The sequence below is a fragment of the Leopardus geoffroyi genome, chromosome B2 (genome assembly GCF_018350155.1).
Source record: "Leopardus geoffroyi isolate Oge1 chromosome B2, O.geoffroyi_Oge1_pat1.0, whole genome shotgun sequence".
Classification (NCBI taxonomy): Eukaryota; Metazoa; Chordata; class Mammalia; order Carnivora; family Felidae; genus Leopardus; species Leopardus geoffroyi.
This window is the reverse complement of record NC_059332.1, coordinates 107312974-107327041: the sequence shown is the minus strand read 5'-3', so window position 1 is coordinate 107327041 and position 14068 is coordinate 107312974. Positions and strand designations below refer to the sequence as shown.

General features: G+C 36.2%; 1 protein-coding gene across 6 annotated transcripts in view; it reads left to right on the top strand.

The window, feature by feature from the left end:
- The window catches only part of MCM9 (minichromosome maintenance 9 homologous recombination repair factor), a 115854-nt gene that overhangs the window by 42459 nt on the left and 59327 nt on the right, over positions 1 to 14068 (top strand). Inside the window, exon 8 of one of the 6 annotated variants that reach the window (XM_045499414.1) lies at positions 924 to 972. The exons of the other annotated variants lie outside the window; for them this stretch is intronic. Within the exon in view, the coding sequence (XP_045355370.1) occupies positions 924 to 940 (17 nt within the window). The 3' untranslated portion in view covers positions 941 to 972. Of the gene's footprint in view, positions 1 to 923; positions 973 to 14068 lie in introns of those variants that run through there. 6 annotated transcript variants of the gene reach the window in all.

The following is a 14068-nucleotide window of genomic DNA, read 5'->3' as shown; positions in this document are numbered from 1 at the left end:
GGAAAGGAAGAGTAAAGAACACAGCGGCATACCAGGGCATGTGATTTTCAAAAAATTTATGACCCAAACCGCTAGTAAATAAAAATTTGTGGCACCACAAACAAGTTTTGAGGAGTCTGCTTGATTCGTCGGCATTCGTGTGGATTCATTTCTGCTGTTTGACTACCACTGTGGGGGAAAGGGAGAGCTTTTAACACGTTTGTGGGGTTGTTGAACAATTTCTGTTTACCTAGTAAGAGTGTCATAATGATTTATTACCTGCTGTTCATAAACCATCAGTTTTTTCCTTAAGTGTTTCGAGTGAAACCACTGATCTTGACTAATTAAATTCAGAAAAGTATTACTTCTTAAGTATCATCTGTACTGAAAGAGTTGTTTCTTAGTATAGTGCCCAGGATTTTGAGTTCTCATTCTTTGGGCATTTTTCATACTAAATAGATTGCTGTTGATGAGGCTTCTTTATCTGATAGATAGTCTTTTGAAAGTTAATATGGAAAAGGTAATACCAGGCCTCCCCATATTCAGAAAAACCGCTTGGAGCAGGGGTTTCTCATTTTATTGTTAATGGATTAAACAGTAAAATAGGACCTACCAGAAAAGGCTTCCTCAAGCCCAGTTGTTTGTGTATGTTACACTAGGAGCCTTAGTGTGGTGATAGATGCAAATTACTGTGACTGATAAACTATATTCTCTGTTCACTCTATTAGTGCTGGTCTTAACACTAGCCAAGATAAAGTGTCAATTGCTATATGCTGTTAAGATACACTAGATATGTAAGATAAATGGCCATAGAAGATTAAAACATGAGTCCTTTGAGAATGGTATATGCAGTTTTCTGATTATTGCAGGCACTCTTTTTTTTTTTTTTTTTTTTTTTTTTAATTTTTTTTTTTTTTTTCAACGTTTATTTATTTTTGGGACAGAGAGAGACAGAGCATGAACGGGGGAGGGGCAGAGAGAGAGGGAGACACAGAATCGGAAACAGGCTCCAGGCTCTGAGCCATCAGCCCAGAGCCCGACGCGGGGCTCGAACTCACGGACCGCGAGATCGTGACCTGGCTGAAGTCGGACGCTTAACCGACTGCGCCACCCAGGCGCCCCAATTGCAGGCACTCTTAAGAGGAGATTCTAATTCACTTGCTTTATAAAAATGACATTATAAGCTTGGTAAAATAAAGTGTATTTTGCAGTCTGACCATAGGTGTGTCATAATAAGGTATACCTTATGCCATAAAACTTGCTTTTGGTGGATATGCAGCATCAAGAACTGAAGAGATCTACCTGGATACCACTAGTTTGGCTTATTTTCTTTAAAACTCTTTGTTTAACATGTCATGTACAACAGTATTTAAGGGGAAAGTGACCTTCTTTAATAGTCCACTGGAAACCGCAAATAGTGGCTCGAGGCCTCTCATGTTGTGTGTCCTGCCTTAACTCTTTTATTATTGCCTTTCATAAACATTAAAGAGCCTTTGAGCATCTTTTCCAATAGTTTGCTTCTTCACCTTTTACAGTACTTTACAGGAAAGGCCAAAGGGGTTCCCAGATGTGCCCTAGCATATTTCTAAATAAGCTGGTATTTCACAGAGGAAAAAAAAATTATAAAAGCATCACTCTAGTTTCAGAGACAATCTATAAGATTGCTGGACAACTTTTTGGTGACTCTCAAGCAGCTGATCATACTGTAACAGATGGGTCACCATGAGTATCTTCATTTATTAAGTACCAAAGGGGACCCACTTGATGCTTGGAGGGCTGCAAAGAGTATAATCCCCAAAATTGCTTCCCTCCGTATAAATTCCCTCTGTATGGAGGAAGGATGGCTGAAGGAGATTGTTTGGACTCTAAGATGAATAAAGACTAAACTAGTGCCAAGGACAGAGATAAATGAACCTAGTTAGATATTGTTATAGGCTGAATTGTGCCCCCCCCCCCCCCGCCCCATTCATATGTTGAAGCACTAACTCTCCAGTACCTAGGATATGACTTTATTTGGTGATAGGGCCTTTAAAGAGGTGGTTAAGTTAAATGAATTCCTGAAAGTGGGCCCTAATCCAATCTAAATGGTATCCCAGAGGAGGGAATTTGGACATGAAAAGAGACAAAGGGCACACATACACAGAGAAAAGACCATGTGAGAATACAGCAAGAAGGCAACCACTTGCAATCCAAGAAGAAAGGCTTTCAAAGAAACCAACCCTGTGGACACCTTAATCTTGTACTTCTAGCCTCCAGAACTGTGAGAAAATTATTTACATTGCCTAAGCTACCCAGACTGGTATTTTGTTATGGCAGCCCTTGCAAACTAATACAGCTATAATTTTTTGTCCACATAATTAGGCTTATTTGACAATCTGAGTTTATTTAATCCAATTATTGGTCTGTTATCACACCTTCCTGTGGTGTAAAATGAGGTGGTCATTTAGCCATGCCAGTAGGCTGGGGTGGGGTGTGGAGTGGTTCCTGTAGCTACTCAGAGAAGTACCTATTGGTGTTGGGCATATAGCTTAAAATCTGAAGGGACAAGATGCAGCTTGCCTCCTCTACAGAGGGCTTCTAAAAATCTTAAGCTTGAAGTTAAATTGAAGACACACACAAAACAAGATGAAAGAGTGAATTAAAATGAACTAGAATTAGATTGAATTAAATGAAAATATATTGAATTAAAATGTATTATAACTAAGATATAAATCAAGTCTTAGCTCCTGCCTGCTGCAGAAGTTATAGGAATGGAAGTGCTAACCTCTTGCCTTTGTTCAAATCCTGGATTTCCACCTGGGGTAATTACATTAGTCCTGTGTTTAATACTCTCTAAAGAGATATTATCCCCATCTTTTAAAAAAAGTTCTAATTTAAGGCTTGTCGTAGTATGCTCTTTAGTTAGTTTAAAGGGCTCCTTATTATTTAGTTATAGAATGTCAAAATTTAATAATAGTTTTAGATAAGATTTTGTGTATAATTGTAGAATGTTGAGATTTGCTAGAGTTTATATTTCTAAAAGGAATAAATTCTACTGTAATGATTTTAATAATTTATCATATAGAGAGCATTTATTATGTGAAATTATTGTGCTCAGCTCTGTGGAGTATTCAAAGATGAAACATACTTGGGCATAATCCTCATAGACTTTATTGGCAGGAAAGATAACTGTGTAATCAAGTCTGTATGGTACAGAATAGAAAGTGTTATGTAACTTTAACCAGTTATTGTTAAAGTTCTGTGGGAGACAAAATATGGTATCAAAATAAAGGCTGTGTATGTGTGTGCCCATGTGTATAGTATGTGTACGTATATTTGGTATGATATATATATGGTATGTATGTATATCTATATATGGTATGATGCTTTACCATTTGCTTTTTTTTATTAATGTTTATTTATTTATTTTGAGTGCGAGAAGGAGCATGCAAGCAGGGGAGGGGCAGAGAGAAGGAGAGAGAGAATCCCAAGCAGGCTCTGTGCTGTCTGCATGGATCCCCATATGGCGCTTGATCCCAGGAACCATGAGATCATGACCTGAACCAAACTAAAGAGTTGGGTGCTTAACTGACTGAGCCACCCACCAGCCCCGATGCTTTCCCATTTGTAAAGAACTTTTAAATGACCTGCTTTGGAACCTCAAAACATCCTGGTATAGTAGGAGGGTAAGGTATTATCATTTCCACATAACAAATAAGGACACTGGTGCTGAGAAACTCATTCCTTCCAGCCCCCGAGTGGCTCAGTCAGTTAAGCGTCTGACTCTTGACTTCAGCTCAGGTCATGATCTCACAGTTCGTGGGATCAAGCCCTGTGTTGGGGTCCTAGCTAACTGCATAGAGCCTGCTTGGGATTCTCTCTCTCCCCTTCTTTCTGCCCCTCCCCTGCTCGCATGTGAACATACTCTCTCTCTCTCTCTCTCTCTCTCGTTTTCTCTCTCTCTCTCTTCCTCTCTCAAAATAAATAAGTAAACTTAAAAAAAATAAAAGAAACTCATTCCTTTATTTGCTGACCTTGCTTCTCTATTCTCTCTCCTCTGTGTCCGATATTTAAAGTGGCCTTTATGTGTAGAAAAAGCAGTTGTATCCGGCTGGCAGACACCATGGTAATGTCTTGATTAATGAACTCTTGAGGAACAAAGTTCCATGAATGAGATTAGCCCAGGTATATACTAGTTGTGAGAAGAAGCCCAGCCAATGCAAAACTATGGGCCTCTCCCCCTTGAGGCACCGCAAGTGTCAAGCCTCCTGTTGCAGAAGGGATATCTGGGGGAGGATAGAGCTATCCCTCCTGGAATGCATCCTTATGCTTTTTGTAAGATTTCCATATTTGTTACATAAAGTATGTCCCCATCCTCCCATTCTGTGTTCCACCTCATTAATAGCAGTTTTGCTGTTTTGTGTTCATTTCTACCCATCATTAGGTTACAAGTTTGTTGAAGATATAAACTATATCTGATCCCTTATCCATAAATGGACTCTACTGTGAAACACCCTTTGGATAGCTATCAGTGATATCATTTAGCTTTCTGAAGCACCATAATTATATTTGTTGTTGACATTTGTTGATGTTGATATATTGTTTCTGACCAGAAGAATATGAATGAAAATGCTTAATAATTATTGTCCATTTCTTGAATCTAGTTTTTTTTTTATTTTTTTTTTTTACCATGTGTTCTCACTTCTCCTATAAACAGAGATCCTTCTAAACTCGTTTTCCTCTTGAACTCAGTCTCCACTCATCCATCTTCCTTCTTGTTTTACATTCAGTCCTTTTCTCTTTAACCCTCCACCTATCTTATTCATTAGAGGCTCCTTTCTTTTCCTGATATCAGGAGAAATGTGTGATAAGTAGAGAAAGGACTGAAATCTTTAAAACCTCTCTAGGCTAGAGCACTGCTTGCACAAAGCCACTGCTAAGCATAGCAGCGTTTCTAGCTGGTTACTATAGAGACAATCGGCATTAGATGGAGACTCACTTGACGGAAGCTAGGCAAGGATGCTTCATGAGATTGGAGGCCTTATATGCAGGATCATGTGGAAAAGGCCAAATACTCGGAAGGATAGGAAGGGGAAAGGTTTCACAAATGAGCTACTAGCTAATTGGTAGATTTTAGGTTGCTAGAATCTGTGACTGCCAAAGCCTTGAATCCAGCATACAAAGAATCCACTTCTCAGAACCTCAGTATGATTGCACAGTGATTTTTTTTTTTTAAATAACAGCTATGCTGCTATGAACATTTGTTTACAAATTTTTGTACAAGACCTGTGTTTCCATTTCTCTGGTTTACGCTTAATTATTGCTGGGTCATATAGTAACTCCTCTTGAGGAACTACCAGACTGTTTTCCAAAGTGGCTGCATCCGTTTACATTCCCACCGGCAATGTGTGAGCATTCCAATTTCTTCACACTGCCACCAACCCCTTGTTATGCCTTTTTGATTATAGCCACGGGTGATACGCAAAGTGGATCTCATTGTGGTTTTGACTTATATTTCCCTGATGGCTAAAGATGTTGAGCATTTTTCATTTTCTTATTGGCCATTTGTATGCCTTCTGTGAAATGTCTATTCAGATCCTTTGGTCATTTAAAAAAAAATTGGGTTGTTTGTCTTTTTCTTATTGAGTTGTAAGAGTTCTTTATATATTTTAAACACAAATCACTGATCAGACACTTTCAGAGTCTTGTATTTATCAGGCTTGGAAATTTTGTCGCCCATTCTGTGAGATAGTTTTTTGTTTTCATGGTTTTTTTTTTTTTTTTTTTTTTTTTTTTGGTGGTGGCCTTTGCTGCCCCCAAAGCTTTTAATTTTCAAAAAGTCTAAAACTCTCAAAAATACTGCCTGATTCAGGGGTCATCACAATTTACACCTGCATTTTCTTCTAAGAGTTTTATACATTTATTTTATTTTTGTTTTCTTCCAGGATTTTAATGGTTTCATTTTTAAAACTTTTTTATTATAAATTATGCAATTTATTTGAACTAAAAAAAACACAACCAGTTTTCTCATTTCTCTCTCCCCACCAATAGATTGACAACCACCAATCTATTCTCTGTATCTATGAGCTTGGTTCTCTATATCTATTAGCTTTGTTAGATTCTGCTTGTAAGAGACATCATGCAGTATTTCTCTGTGACTTATTTCACTTAACATAATGCCCTCAAGGTTTATTCATGTTGTTGCAAATGGCAAGATTTCATTTTTTTTTATGGCTGAATAAAATTCTATTGTGTATATGTACTACAATTTCTTTATTTATCCATCGATGGACACAGGTTGTTTCCATGTCTTGGCTATTGTAAATAATGCTGCAGTGAATATGGGAGTGCATGTATCTTTTCTAGTTAATGTTTTTGTTTTCCTCAGATAAATACCCAGAATAGAATTGCTGGATGGTTTTCCTCTGAGAGTTTTATACTTCAGCACCTTATATTTAAGTCTTTGACCCAGTTTGCATTATTTTTTGTATATGAAGTGAAGTAGGGGTCCAAATTTCTATTTTTGCATGTGGATGTCCAATTTCCCAGCAGTTTCATTTGAAAAGACTATTCTTTCCCCAATGAATTGTCTTCGAACCCTTATCAAGAATGAATTGGCCATAGGGGCACCCGGGTGGCTCAGTCAGTTGAGCGTCTAGCTTCGGCTCAGGTTATGATCTTATAGTTCCTGGGTTCGAGCTCCTCGTTGGGCTCTGTGCTGACAGCTCAGAGCCTGGAGCCTGCTTCAGATTCTGTGTCTCCTTCTCTTTCTTTCTCTCTCTCTGCCCCACCCCAACTTGGTGTGCAAGGGCATGCATGGGCTGTCTTTCTCTTTCAAAGATAAATAAAAATATTTTAAAAAATGACTTGATCATAAATCTATGGGTTTATTTCTGAACAATCAGTTTTGTTCTGTTGGTCAGTATCTTTATGTCATTACCATATTGTCTTGATTACTGTAGCTTTGTAGTAAGTTTTGAAATCAGGATATGTGAGTCTTGTTCTTTTTTTAAGGTTATGTTGACTATTTGAGATTCATTGAATTTCCATAAGAATTTTAGGATCATCTTGTCAATTTCTGCAAAGAAGACAGTTGAGATTTTGATAGGGACTGCATTGAATCTGTAGATCCCTTTGGGGAATATTGCCATCTTGACAATATTAAGTCTTTCTGTTAGTGAACATGGGAATTTTTTTGTTTGTTCAATTCATCTTTAATTGATTTCAACAATGTTTTGTAGTTTTCAGAGTATAAGTTTCATACTTCTTTTATTAAATTTATTCTTAAGTATTTTATTCTTTTTTTTTTTTTAATGTTGATTTATTTTTGAGACAGAGAGAGACAGAGCATGAGCAGGGAAGGGGCAGAGGGAGATGGAGACACAGAACTTGAAGCGGGCTCCAGGCTCCGGACTGTCAGCATAGAGCCCAACGTGGGGCTCAAACTCACAAACTATGAGATCATGACCTGAGCTCAAGTCGGAAACTTAACTGACTGAGCTACCCTGGTGCGCCTAAGTATTTTATTCTTTTTGATGTTATTGTAAATGGAATTACTTTCTTAATTACATTTTATATTCTTCAATGCAAGTGTATAGACATACAGTTGATTTTTTAAAATTGATTAAAAATTTTTAAAAATTTGGTTTTGTATCCTTCAACTTTGCTGAACTCATTTATTAGTTATGATAAATTTTTAATGGATTCCGTAGGATTTTCTGTATGCCAGATTATGTTATCTGCAAATAGAGTTAGTTTTACTTCTTTGTTTCCCCTCTAGATGCCTATTATATCATTTTTGGCCTAATCGCCCTTTCCAGAACCTCCAGTAGTGTTCATAGTCAGAGTGAACATCCCTATCTTGTTTCTGATCTTAGCAGGAAAACATTCAGTCTTATACCATTAGGAATGATGTTTAGCTGTGGGTTTTCTGTGGATGCCTTTTATCAGGTTGAGAGAGTTCCCTCTGTTCCTAGTTTGTTGAGTGTTTTTTCGTGAAGGAGTATTGAGTATTAAATTAAATTAATTAATTAAATTAAAGGAGTATTAAATTGTCAAACGCTTTTCCTGCCTCTATTGAGATGATTATGTGTTTTTTCTCATTTCTTCTATTAATATGGGAATATTACATTAATTGGTTTCCAGATGTTATATCAATCTTATATTTCTGAGATAAATACCACTTAGTCGTGGTGTAGAATTCTTTTCCTATATTACTGAATTTGGTTCACTCGTATTTTGGGTATTTGTTTTGCTAGTATTTTGTTGAGGATTTTTGTATCTGTAGTCATAAGAGATACTGGTGTTTAGTATTCTTGTGATGTCTTTGCTTTCTGGTATGTGGGTAATACGGGTCTCATAGAATGAGTTAGGAAGGATTCCTTCCTCTTCTACTTTTAAAGAAGAGTTGTAAAGAATTAGTATTTGATTCTTCAGATGTTTGATAGAATTCATCAGTGTAGCTATCTGTATGTGTAGGGGGAGGGGGGTGAGTAGTATGTTTTTATTACTAACTCAAACTCTTCACTTATTATAGGTCTACAAAGATTTTCTTTTTTTCCTGAGTCAGTTTTGGTAGTTAGTGTCTTTCTAGGAATTCATCAGTTTCATCTAGGTTATCTAAGTAGTTAACATATAGTTGTTCATTGTATTCCATTATTATCTTTTCTATTTCTCCAAAGTCATTAATAATGTCCCATTCTGGATTCCTAATTTTAGTAATTTGATTTTTCTCTCTTATTGGATTAGTTACCAAAAAAGGATTGTCAACTTTTGGTTTTACTTTCTCTATTGTTTTTCTATTGTCTATTTCAGTTTTATGCTCTAATATTTATTTGACTTTGGGTTTAGTTTGCTTTTCTTTTTTTCTTTCCCCCCACCCCCTCAGTGTCTTAAGTGGAAGCATAGACTATTGACTTGAGATTTTTCTTTTTTTTTAAATGTACGCATTTATAGCTATAAATACTCTCTAATAACTGCTTTAACTGCATCCCATAAGTTATGGTATGTTGTGTTTTAATTTTCTTTCCTCTCAAAGTATTTTCTAATTCTTTATTTATTTATTTATTATTTTTTAAGTAATCTCTACACCCATTGTGGGGTCTTATTCCTTTTTTATACAGCCACTTATTCATTGCATGTATGCCTTTCTACACTGCCTCTGACAAGTACACATTCCACCTTTGCTTATATAGTTACTTTGATGAAAAGTTAGTACTTTGCAGAGTAGCCAATTCCATTTATTTTTTTAATGTTTATTTATTTTGAGAGAGAGGGCACAAGCAGGAGATGGACAGAGAAAGAGGGAGACACAGAATCTAAAGCAGGCTCTAGGCTCTGCACTGTCACCACAGAGCCTCATGCCAGGCTGGAACTCAGGAACCTGCAAGATCATGACCTGAGGCAAAGTCTGACGCTTAACCAATGGAGCCACCCAGGTGCCTCAGCCAATTCCATTTTAAACACCTCAAGTTTTCCTCTAGTTTCCTGTAAAACTCTGCATGTTGGTCTCTGTTATTTCTTTTGAAGCTGCCCCCAATTAGGCTAATTCCTTTTCCATAGGATAGTTCTCTAAATATATAAAAATTATTTTCTCTTCACCAAATCTTTCTTTCAGGCTAAACATACTCTATGCCATAAACTATTCTTTAAATTGCATTATTTCCTTGTCCTTTATTATATTTTTACCCTTCCCTTTTCATTAGTATTTCTTTTAAAATGTGATGTCTCAAAGTAAACACTAATACTCTAGATCAAGAGTCAGCAACCTTTTTTCTGTAAAAGGCCACATATAAATATTTTAGATTTTAAAGTCCAGTGTTTGTCACAACTACTTACCTCTGCTGTTGTAGTGTGAAAGTAGCCATCGACAATAAGTAAATGATGGGCATGAATGTGTTCCAAAAAAAGTATTTTTACAAAAACAAATGGTTGGGCCAGATTTTGCCCACAGATCATAGTCTACTGACTCCTGCTCTAGATGTTATCTAACTAGCACAGAAGCCAGTGTGATTGAATCTTCTCTTGTGAATACTGTTGTCACATTAACATATTTTTTAAATTGTATTAAAGTGTTTGTCTGATATTAGCATAGCCACTGCAACCCTCTTTTGGTTACTGTCTAAAGTATGTCTCTTATAGACAACACATAGTTGGATCATGTTTTTGTATTCATTCTGCAAACTGCTTTTTATTAAAGTGTTTACCCTATTTACATTTAATGTAATTACTGATGGGGTAGGTTGTATGAATGCTGTTTTCCACTCTGTTTTCTATCTACATGGCTTATGTCTTCTTTGTTGCAATATTCCTCCATTACTGCCTTCCTTTGTGTTTAATGTAATTTCTTGTGTATCATTTTAATATCTTAGTGTTTGTTTTACTCTATTTTTTTTTAGATATTTTCTTAGTGATTGTTTTGGGGGTTATTATAACATCTTAATGTGAAACCAATCCAGTTCAGATTATTTTAATAGTATATAAAAATTTTGTTCCAATATAATTCTCTTTCCCCTACATTCTTTTTTAATTTTCTAAAAATGTTTGTTTATTTTGAGAGGAGAGAGACAGAGTGCAAGTAGGAAAGGGGCAGAGAGAGAGGGAGACACAGAATCCAAAGCAGGCTCCAGGCTCTGAGCTGGCAGCACAGAGCCCAGCGTGGAGCTCAAACTCACAAACTGCAAGATCATGACCTGAGCTGGTCAACTGAGCCACCCAGGCGCCCCATCTTTCCTCTACCTTCTTTCATGCTATTGTAATACAAATTTCATCTTTATACATTACCAGTTGATCAGCACAATTTTATAATTTTTGCTTTCTTCAATTTTCTCTTAGATCAGAAGAGAAAGAGTTACAAACAAACCTACATTGATACATCTTTCATATTTCCTTATGACCTTTACTGGTGCTTTTTATTTTTTTATGTGGATTCGAGTTACTGTCTTAGTGTTCTTTCATTTCAGCCTGAAAGATTCCCCTAATATTTCTTGTAGGTCAGTTCTGTTACCACTAATTTGTTTTTGCCTAGTATTTTTACTTTTACATGAGTGAAATTGTAGAGTATGTATTCTTTTGCTCAATATTATGTTTTAATGTTTCACCTATACTGTGTTTAGCTGTACTTTATTTTTTATTGCTGTATTATTCCACAGTATGAATATACCACATTTTTTAAATGTATTCTACTGTTAATGGACTTCTGAATCTATTGTGTGATTTTTTTTTTCTTTTTCAGTCTGTTGATGTGACAGATAACATCATTTGATTTTCACTTTTTTTTTTTTTATAATATATGAAATTTATTGTCAAATTGGTTTCCATAAAACACCCAGTGCTCATCCCAAAAAGTGCCCTCCTCAATACCCATCACCCACCCTCTCCTCCCTCCCACCCCCCATCAACCCTCAGTTTGTTCTCAGTTTTTAACAGTCTCTTATGCTTTGGCTCTCTCCCACTCTAACCTCTTTTTTTTTTTTTTTTTTTTTTCTTTTTTCCTCCCCCTCCCCCATGGGTTCCTGTTAAGTTTCTCAGGATCCACATAAGAGTGAAACTATATGGTATCTGTCTTTCTCTGTATGGCTTATTTCACTTAGCATCACACTCTCCAGTTCCATCCACGTTGCTACAAAAGGCCATATTTCATTTTTTCTCATTGCCACGTAGTATTCCATTGTGTATATAAACCACAATTTCTTTATCCATTCATCAGTTGATGGACATTTAGGCTCTTTCCATAATTTGGCTATTGTTGAGAGTGCTGCTATGAACATTGGGGTACAAGTGCCCCTATGCATCAGTACTCCTGTATCCCTTGGATAAATTCCTAGCAGTGCTATTGCTGGGTCATAGGGTAGGTCTATTTTTAATTTTCTGAGGAACCTCCACACTGCTTTCCAGAGCGGCTGCACCAATTTGCATTCCCACCAACAGTGCAAGAGGGTTCCCGTTTCTCCACATCCTCGCCAGCATCTATAGTCTCCTGATTTGTTCATTTTGGCCACTCTGACTGGCGTGATTTTCACTTTTTGAACCAGCCTTGGATACCTGGGATAAATCCCACTAGGTCATGATATATAATTCTTTTGGTTATTCTTTTTGTATAATTCTTATTGTTGGATTCAGTTTGCTAGTATTTTATTTGAGGATTTTTTCTTTTGTGTTCATGAAATATATAGGCTATAGTTTTCTTGTAATGTCTTTGTCCGGTTTTCGTATTAAGGTAATGCTGGTACCATAGAATAAGTTAGGAGGTATTCCCCCTACTTCTGTCTTCTGCAAGAAACTATAGAGAATGTTTATAATTTTTTCTTTATATCTCTAAGAATTCACCGGTGAAGGCATCTGGGCCTGGTACTTTCTATTTAGAAGGTTATTATTGATTCAATTACTTTAACAGATATGGGCCTATTCAGATTGTCTGTTTCTTCTTTTGTGAGTTGGCAGATTGTGCCTGTCAAGGAGTTGTCCATTTCATCTAGGTTATCAAATTGATGGGCATAAACTTGTTCATAATAATCTTCATTATGTTTAATTTCTGTAGGATCAGTAGTGATGTTCCCTTTTTCATTTATGATATTAGTAATCTGTGTCTTTTCTCTTTTTTAATTAATTTATCAATTTTATTGATCTTGTCAAAGAAAACAGCTTTTGGTTTCAGTGATATTCTCTATTGATTTCCTGTTTTCAATTTCATTGATTTCTGCTGTAATTTTTATTATTTCCTTTCTTCTGCTTGCTTTGGATTTAATTTGATCTTCTTTTTCTAGTTTCCTAAGGTGGAAGCTTAGATTATTAATTTTATATCTTCTCTTCTAACATATGCACTTAGTGCTGTAAGTTTCTAAGCACTGATTTCATTGCATCCTACACATTTTGATAAGTTGTATTTTCATTTTGATTTAGTTCAAAACATTTTTAAATTTCTCTTGAGCTTTCTTCTTTGATCCATGTGTTATTTAGAAGTGTGTTGTTTAATCTTCACATAATTTGGAATTTTCTAGTTCTCTGTTATTGCTTTCTAGTTTAATATCATTTTAGTCTGAGGAAAGATTTATGATTTGTCTAATAAATTTGTTAATCTTACCGTCCAGCATGTGGTCTATCTTGGTGAATAGTCCATGAGATCTGGAGAAAAAATTACATTCTGCTGCTGTTGGATGAAGTTGTCTATAGATGTCTGTTATATTCAGTTGATTGATGGTACTATCAAGTTCAGTTATGTCCTGCTGATTTTCTGGCTGCTGGATATGCCCATTTCTGATAGAGCGGTGGTGAAGTCTCTAACTATAATACAAATTCATCTATTTCTCCTTTGAATTCCACTGGTGTTTGCCTCACCTATTCTGAGGCCCATAATCATTAAGGATTATTATGTCATTTTGGAGTGTTGACCCCATTTTACCAGTATGTAATGCTCCCCTTTCTCCATGACAATTTTTCTTGTCCTGAAGTCTGCTTTGTCTGAAATTAATATAGCTACTCCCATTTTGGGGGGATTAGTGTTAGCATGGTATATCTTTCTCTCTTTTTAAAAAATTTTCAATCTGTATGTATTTATATTTAAAGTGGGTTTCTTATATATAATATAAGTTGGTTTTGTGTGTGTGTGTGTGTGTGTGTGTGTGTGTGTGTGTGTGTGTGTTTTAATCAACTCTGGTAATTTTGGTCTTTGACTTGGTGTATTTAGACCATGGATGTTCAAAGTGATTATTAATATAGCTGGATTAATACTTGCCATATTTGTTAGCATTTTCTATTTGTTGTCCTTGTTATTTGTTCTTGTTTTTATCTTCCACTCTTTTTTTTTTTGCCTTTTATGGTTTTTGTTTTTTTTTTTTAATTTTTTTTTTAACGTTTATTTATTTTTGGGACAGAGAGAGACAGAGCATGAACGGGGGAGGGGCAGAGAGAGAGGGAGACACAGAATCGGAAACAGGCTGCAGGCTCTGAGCCATCAGCCCAGAGCCCGACGCGGGGCTCGAACTCACGGACCGCGAGATCGTGACCTGGCTGAAGTCGGACGCTTAACCGACTGCGCCACCCAGGCGCCCCGCCTTTTATGGTTTTAATTGAGCATTTTATATGATTCCATTTTTTCACCTTTCTTATCAAT